Source organism: Neopelma chrysocephalum, unplaced genomic scaffold (genome assembly GCF_003984885.1).
Source record: "Neopelma chrysocephalum unplaced genomic scaffold, ASM398488v2 Primary Assembly neopelma1_93773, whole genome shotgun sequence".
In the NCBI taxonomy this organism is placed as follows: Eukaryota; Metazoa; Chordata; class Aves; order Passeriformes; family Pipridae; genus Neopelma; species Neopelma chrysocephalum.
The window spans coordinates 1-8,308 of NW_020922486.1; the positions used below are offsets into that span (position 1 = coordinate 1).

General features: G+C 52.3%; 1 protein-coding gene across 1 annotated transcript; it reads right to left on the minus strand.

Moving 5' to 3' along the window:
• Positions 1-252: 252 nt before the first annotated feature.
• On the minus strand, positions 253-1,224 carry LOC113980344 (olfactory receptor 14J1-like). The gene has a single exon (XM_027707568.1). It carries the CDS (start codon positions 1,222-1,224, stop codon positions 253-255), a length of 972 nt encoding a protein of 323 aa, XP_027563369.1.
• Positions 1,225-8,308: the final 7,084 nt, after the last annotated feature.

An 8,308-nucleotide genomic window follows, 5' to 3' on the forward strand; every position in this document is an offset into this window, starting at 1 on the left:
ATGTCAGGCAAACAAGTCAATGCAGAGTTCTTTATTTGGTTGAAGCAGACAGTGAGTACAATTCCCAATTTGTACAGCCTCTGGGCCAGGCTAGGAAGGCAAACACTGAACTGAAAATGGTGTTTATATATATATGAATATATATATATTTATACATATATTTATATATATAAAGACTTTTTGGTTTGACCAGATTCTCACAATAATAATACCCTTACCAGGAGCAAAAAATAGAGAAGGTATGGTGGGCCCTTAATGAGGTACATAACATGCAGAAGAAGGAGAGTTTATTGCTTCTGAAAAACACCCAGTTATGAGTTTCCTCATGGCATCCTTGAGCTCCTGGTTCCTGAGGCTGTAGATGAGGGGGTTCAGTGTTGGAGACACCACTGAGTACATGAGTGACACAATAAGATCCAGGGATGGGAACGAGATGGAGAGGGGCTTCAGGTAGGAAAAGGATAAGGTGCTTATAAACAGGGAGACCACGGCCAGGTGAGGGAGGCAGGTGGAAAAGGCTTTGTGCCGTCCCTGCTCAGAGGGGATCCTCAGCACAGCCCTGAAGATCTGCACATAGGAGAAAACTATGAAAACAAAACAACCAAACATTAAACAGGCACTAAACACAATAAGTCCAAGTTCCCTGAGGTAGCCTGAGTGTGAGCAGGAGAGCTTGAGGATGTGTGGGATTTCACAGAAGAACTGGCCCAGGGCATTGCCCTGGCACAGGGGCAGGGAAAATGTATTGGCTGTGTGCAGCAGAGCATTGAGAAAGCCAGTGGCCCAGGCAGCTGCTGCCATGTGGGCACAAGCTCTGCTGCCCAGGAGGGTCCCGTAGTGCAGGGGTTTGCAGATGGCAACGTAGCGGTCGTAGCACATGATGGTGAGGAGGGAAAACTCTGCTCTAAGAAAGACTATGTAGACAAACACCTGTGCAGCACATCCTGTGTAGGAAATGGTTCTGGTGTCCCAGAGGAAATTGTCCATGGCTTTGGGGACAGTGGTGCAGATGCAGCCCAGGTCTGTGAGGGAGAGGTTGAGCAGGAAGAAGCCCATGGGGGTGTGCAGGTGGTGGTCGCAGGCTACGGCGCTGAGGATGAGGCCATTGGCCAGGAGGGCAGCCAGAGAGATGCCCAGGAAGAGCCAGAAGTGCAGGAGCTGCAGCTCCCGCCTGTCTGCCAATGCCAGGAGGAGGAACTGGGCCATGGAGCTGCTGTTGCACATTTGTTGTTTCTTAGCATAGGGCCTGTTCAGAAAAGGAAAAGACAGGGAACAGTTAAGACAGACGTCTGTGAAAAAGCAACTTCATTTCTAAAAGAAATCAATGTGTCAAATGTCACCAAATGCACTGTCAAGGAGTCAGTCTTGCTCTGCTGCAGTGGGACATGGAACTCTTTTGATAGAGCTCTCACACACACAAGGAATGTCAGATGTAACAGACCCTGAGTACAGAAGTTCCATCTCTACACCCACGACTCAGAAGAGCTGGGGCTGCAGAGTAGAAGCTTAGTCTGAGCTTAGAATAATTTTGCCTGTGTTTTCTATTTTTACCATCACATCTGGGGAAGGTTCTTTTCCACTGCAGGAATCCTCATTTCTATGGCCCAGCACACAGTGCTCAGCAGAGCTGCAGGGAAGGGCCCCCAGAGCTGCCTGAACACCCCCTCCCCCAGGCCTTGGGGGCACTTGCCCCCCACTCCCTGCCCAGGGCTCTGCTGCCTGGAGCTGTCCCTGCCAGCAGCTGCTTCCCTGGGCCCAGGGCTGAGAAAGTGACACTGATGCTGCCTGTAAGAGTGTTTGGATGTCTGATACTTTCAGGTTAAATCCCCTCTAATCTCACAGAGTTCAAGTTTCAGTGTCTCCTCCTGTGCTCAGAGATAAATTTCTCTGTCACAGACAGCACCCAGACAACCCAGAGTATAACACTGAAGGAACCAGTCTGTCTGTCTCTGCCTCTTGCAAATACCTTTTGGGAAATTTCCTGCTTTGATCTGGAGCTGTGACCAGCCCTCATCCCTGCAGCACACTTTGGAGATCAGAAGGACTCTGCCCTGCTCTGCCCTCCCAGGAGTTGTTCCTTCCCCACAGCCCTTCTCCCCCAGCCCCGTGGCAGCTCCTTGGCCGGGCTGAGAGCTGCCCCTGGCAGGCAGCAGAGTCCCTACCCCAGCACACAGAGCCCTGGGGGCAGGACCCTGCTCTGCACCACAGCCCTGGGCACCCCTGGCTGCACCCCCACCTTCCCAGCCCACAGCCAGCCCTGGCACAGGGAACCTTCTTGCCCTGGGCCTCTGAGGGGGCAGCAGCAAGTCCTGCTCTGCAGCAGCTTCTCCTGCTGCACCCCAGCAAATCCAGCAGAGCCATCCTGACAGCTCCTGCCACTGCTGGCATTTGGCAGCTGGGAGAGGCACTTGCAGGAACTCCCCTGCACTGCTCTGCAGCCAGAGCCTGAACGTGGCAAAGGGCTGGCAAGGTTCCTGCCCTGAGCAGCTCTGCCCTGTCCTCCCACCCCAGGATCCCTTCAACCTCCTGCTCCCTTCTCCTCTCTGCCCTTGCTGCCTGCAGCTCCTGCCCTGCTCTGCCATGTGGCCACTTCCTCTGCACTGCAGCAACAGGGAGAGTCCTGCTGAAAGATCCAAGAAGCTGTGGGATGTGGCAGCTTTAGGAGATGCCTCCAGGAAGGCAAGTTGAACTTTTCTACAGCCAGAGAATTCTTCCTTCAAATCCTGGGAAGGTTTCTCACGTAGTGAGAGCTCAGTCACCTCCCAGCCCAGGCTGCCTCTCATCTCTCTGCCTTCTCTCCTGTGCCCTGGGTGCTGCAGGCAGTGCCCTCAGCCCTGCTGGGCTGTGCAGAGGAGCTGCTCACCAGCAGAGCTGTCTCTTTGAAGCCCTTCTTGCTTGCCAGGTGCTCCCTGTGTGCCAGGAGCCCGGCCCAGCTCAGCAGCACAGCAACAGCCCCAGGCAGCCCTTGCTCTGCCCCTCTGGGCTCCCTCCAGCTGCCCCTGGGGCTCCAGGGGAACCTGCTGGCACACAGCTGAAGGAAATCATGATGTTCCTTCTCTCAGCTGGGCACAGACACTTCTTTCAGCACTGTCATTTCTCCAAACAGACACAGAGTTAAGTTCAAAAGGCCCCTTTTCATGTCCCATCATTAGACAGGAAACCCAGACAGTGCCCAGGAGGGATCTCCTTCACCTGCCCTGAGGGAAGGGACTCAGCTGAGTCAACAGAGGTGTCTCCTTGTGGCTCTGCAGAGCTGGGGCCAGAAGGACACTCAGCTCCCTCCACAACCCCCATGGGCTGGGATTCCTCCAACACCAACTCAGTGGGCCCAAAACAGGCCCCTGCAGGTGACTCCTTGTCCCAGCTCCCATGGGAATGAAGGAAGACCAAAGCCAGGAGTGACCTGCTGGGACACAAAGCCCTGGTTCCTTCTGAGGGGCCAGAGGTGACCGAGATTCCTGCTGGGAACTGCAGGCTCCAATGCAGCAGTTCCTGGGGACAGGGCAGCAGCTGTGGGATCTTCTTGGAGGCTGCTGGGACATTGCTTTGGCCAACTTCAGTGGCAGAAGGGGCCCACATGTAGGAGAGGGGAACCTGTCACTGTTCCTTCTGTCCAGGGCAGCCCACAGAGGTGTTCAGGTGACCAAATGGAGTCAGGTGGCACAGAGAGAGAGGTGTCTCTCCTGTTCTTTATCAGGGTATTTTCTACATGTCCTCAGAGTACAATGGCAGTTGTCTCCTGGACATCCCTTCAATGCTGAACCTCATTCAGGGCAGCTGAGCCTGGATTGAACAGCCAAAGAGGGGCCTGTAGTGCCAGGGGAGGTGCCAGGGCTCTGCAGCACAAGTGCAGCAGCTGCCATGGACAGCACAGGGCCTGTGCAGGAAGCCCGTCCCCATTCCCAGCAGTTGTGGGACAGGCACCACCCAGGGCTCCTCAGACACATTGGGTTCCTTTGGGGCAGGGAGTGAATCCCAGCCCTGCAGGGACACAAAGGCTGTCCCTTCTCTGCCCAGCCAAGGCCGGGCCAGGCACGAGTGCAAAGCACATCAGCCCAGGCTGTCCACACTTGTTTCCTCCCTCTGCTGGCTCTGCTCTCCCCCAGCATTTCAGCAGCATGTGCTGATCTCCTCAGGGATCAGGCCTGGGATTTTCCCCCTGGGCCTGAGTCCCAGCACGTCCACCCCCAAGGCCATTGTCAGCAAAGCCTCTGCACACCCCAGCTCTCGGGGCTTTCACAGCAGCTTTCCCCACTGCAAGTCTGTTCTTACCCCCGGTGCCCCCGCTGAGGGGCTGCAGCCAGACAGGCCCCAATGCCCTGCGTGTGGGGCACAGGCAGGAGGAGCTGCAGCCCCAAGTCTCTCTTCCTTCCACTTGGAGGCAATAACAGCCCAGGCCTGCTGAGACAGTTCCCAGGTTTTGGTGCTGTGATGGGTTGGGAGAGAAGACCAAGGAGACAGAGGAGAGAAAGAGCAGGACAGAGGTGTCCTCAGTGGGAAGGAGCTTCTGGGACCTGTGGAGCTGCTCTAGAGGATGAAGACATTGGGTGACCTTATGTGGGTGAGGGTCAGAGGAGAGACTGGTTTGGGTGACATTGTGGAGTGAGACAAAGAGCCCATTCAAGTTGGCTTTGATAACCCTGGAATTCACTGGAAAGGCACCAGGACAGGATGCAAAGAGTCCCAGAGGTTTGTGCAGGGTCTTTGTCAAGACATCCCTTGTGACACAGTCCTTTAGAGCACAGCTGGCAGGTTGGTGGACAGGAGGGAGGCTCATCTGCATCTACTTCTCTCCAAGAGGAACCAAGAGGTTGCCATAATAACTGACCATAGCAATGATAATATATGATAGTTGCCATGGTAACCGTCCGTAGCAATTCGGATGTATGATGGTTGCCATGGTAACTCACTGTAGCAATGGGAATTTGTGATGATTGCCATGGTAACTGACTGTAGCAATTGGAATGTATGCTGGTTACCATGATAACTGACTGTACCAGTGGGAAGTATGCTGGTTGCCATGGTAACCGAGTTACCATCAGGAATGCAGGATGGTTGCTATGGTAACTGACCGTAGGAATAGGAATCTGTGATGGTTACCATGGTAGCTTACAGTAGCAATTTAAATGTATGATGGTTGCCATGGCAACTGACTGCGGGGAACGCTAATGTGTGCTGGTTGCCATGGTAACTGACCCTAACAGTGCAACTGTATGATGTTTGCTATGGTAACTGACCATAGCAATGGGAATGTGCGATGGTTGCCATGGTAACCAACCGTAGCAATGGGAATATATGGTGGTTGCCATTGTAACTGGCCATAGCAGTTGGAAGTATGACAGTTGCCATGGTGACTGACAGTAGCAACAGGAATGTATGATGGTTGCCATGATAACCAACCGTAGATACAGGAATCTCTGATGGTTGCCATGGTAATTGACCATAGCAATTGGAATGTATAATAGTTGCCATGGTAACTGACCGCAGTAAGGGGAATGTATGGTGGTTGTCATGGTAACTGACCAAGGCAATGAGAATATATGATGGTTTCCATGGTAACTGACCATAGCAATGGGAGATATGATGGTTGCCAGGATAAACTGACCATAGCGACAGGAATGTGTGATGGTTGCCATAGTAACTGACCGTAGAAACAGGAATGTGTGGAGGTTGGCATGGCAACCGACCATAACAATGGAAAGGTATAATGGTTGCCATGGTAACTGACCATACCAATGGAAATGTATGATGGTTGCCATTGTAACTGATCGTATCAGTAGGAAGTATGATAGTTGCCATGGTAACCGACTGTAGCAACAGGAACATATGATGGTTGCCATGGTAACCATTCATAGCAAAAAGAATGTATGATGGTTACATGGTAACGAACAGTATCAAATGGAATGTGTAATGGTTGCCGTGGTAACTGACAGTAGTCATGGGAATATATGACGGTTGCCATGGTAACTCACTGTAGCAATGGGAATGTGTGATGGTTGCCATGGTAACCAACCATAGCAGTTGGAAGTACGATAGTTGCCATGGTGACCAACAGTAGCAACAGGAATGTATGGTGGTTGCCATGGTAACTGACCGTAGCAACGGGAATGTGTGATGGTTGCCATGGTAATCGACTGCATCAATGGGAATGTGCAATGGTTACCATGGTAACTGACCATAGCCATGGGAATGTATGATGGTTGCCATGGTAACTGAACTGAGACATGACAGTTATGCTGGTTGCCATGGTAACTGACCGTGACAATGAGAATCTGTGCTGGCTGCCATGGTAACTGACTGTAGAAACGGGAATGTGTGATGGTGGCCGTGGTAACCGGCCGTAGTGATGGGAATGTATGATGGTTTCCATGATAGCATAGCATTGGGAATGTATGGTGGTTGCCATGGAAACTGACTGTAGAAACCGGAATGTATGATGGTTGCCATGGTAACCGACTATATCAATGGCAATGTATGCTGGTTGCCATAGTAACTGAGCATAGAAATGGAAATGTACTATGACTGACATGGTAACTGACCGTAGCAATGACAATGTATGATGGTTGCCAAGGTAACGGAGCATAGAAATGAGAATATATGCTTATTGCCATGGTAACCAACTGTACTAGTGAGAAGTATGATGATTGCCATGGGAACTGGCCATAGCAACGGGACTGTATGCTGTTTTCCATGGTAATCGACCAGAGCAATGAGAATGTATGCTAGTTGCCACAGTAACTGACTGTAGAAATTGGAATGTGTGATGGTTGCCATGGTAACTGAACATGACAGTGGGAATGTATGATGGTTGCCATGGTAACCGACTATAGTGATGACAATGTATGATGGTTGCCATGATAACTCAGCATACCAATGGGAATGTATGGTGGTTGCCATGGTAACTCAGCATAGCAATGAAAAGCTATGATGGTTGCCATGGTAACGGACCATGACAATGAGAATGTATTCTATTTTCCATGGTAACTAATCGTAGCAATAGGAATGTATGCCGGTTGTCATGGTAACTGTGATTTCTTTAGACTATGAGCACGACATTTTCATCTGCAAAAATATTAGTGAGTGCCCAGAGATCTCCCAAGATGGGCTTGAAAGGTCTCAAGCACATAAGCACTAGAGAGGGGCTAAGGAGCTGTGGCCTCAATGGTGTGGAGACTGAGGACAGCACAGGACAGCCCTCAGAGGGCTTGAAGGGAGGATTTAGAGATGGTGGATCCTTCTGTCATAGCAGAAAAGAGCAGGAGAAAGAAAGAATTAATGCCAAGTGCAGCCGGGGAGGTCCCGAGTAGACCTGAGGAAAAAGGAATTTCACTCCATGGAAAACACTGTGCTACAACACGTCACCCAGGAGGAGTCTGGATGAGCCCAAGGCTTTGTGTGTGCAGGAAGAGCCAGGGAGGACGCAGAGATGTCAGTGCAGGAAGGTGCCAGCCAGGTGGGGCAGCCGGGGGGATGACGACAGCCTGCAGGGAAAGGGGCAGGGCATGGACACTGTAGGACAGCCTGGGCTGGAGAGGAGAGAGGGATGGGGAGAAGCTGAAAGGCCCTGACAGAGCCACCTTCTGCAGGCCTTTGGCCATGGCTGCTGTCTGTGGCCCTGATGCCAGGAGGAGACAAGTGGCCCTTGCAGCCCTGGGGCCTCATGGCCTCCTTGTCCCTGCTCAGCAGCCTGGCAGGTGCCACCCCATGGTCCTGCCCTTGGCATTGCACATCCCACATCCCAGTGCCCCAGCAAGAGCCCTGAGGAATGAGGCAGGGACAGGATGTCCCTTCCCAGGGGCTGAGGGTCAGGGCTTGGCCCACTGGATTAAGGAAACAAGTCCAGTTTTCCTCAGCATCAGAGCCACCTTTCCCTTGTTTGTCCATCCTTGTCATCACTGTCTGCAGATTTCTGCTCTAACTGGAACCTGGGGACACGTTCTCAGTTGTGGCCCTCAGTGAGACTCATTAGCACTACAAGAAACTTGAGTGTTTCAATCTCACTTTGCCTTCTTGAAAAGTTGTTTGAACTTCCTCTCAGGGACTGAGTCTCATGTAAACAACATCAAACCCCCCTGAGGGTCATGAAATGCCTGGGGCTGTTGCTGTGCTGCTGAGCTGGGCCGGGCTCCTGGCACACAGGGAGCTCCTGGCAAGCAAGAAGAGCTTCAAAGAGACAGCTCTGCTGGTGAGCAGCTCCTCTGCACAGCCCAGCAGGGCTGAGGGCACTGCCAGGGCAGCTCAGGGACACCAGCAGGGCACAGACAGAGCTTCCAGGGGCTCAGCACTGGCAGGAGGGCTGAGAGCTCCC

Coding starts and splice junctions, on each gene's coding strand:
- LOC113980344 (XM_027707568.1), bottom strand. CDS start 1,224: ATGTGCAACAGCAGCTCCATGGCCCAGTTCCTCCTCCTGGCATTGGCA.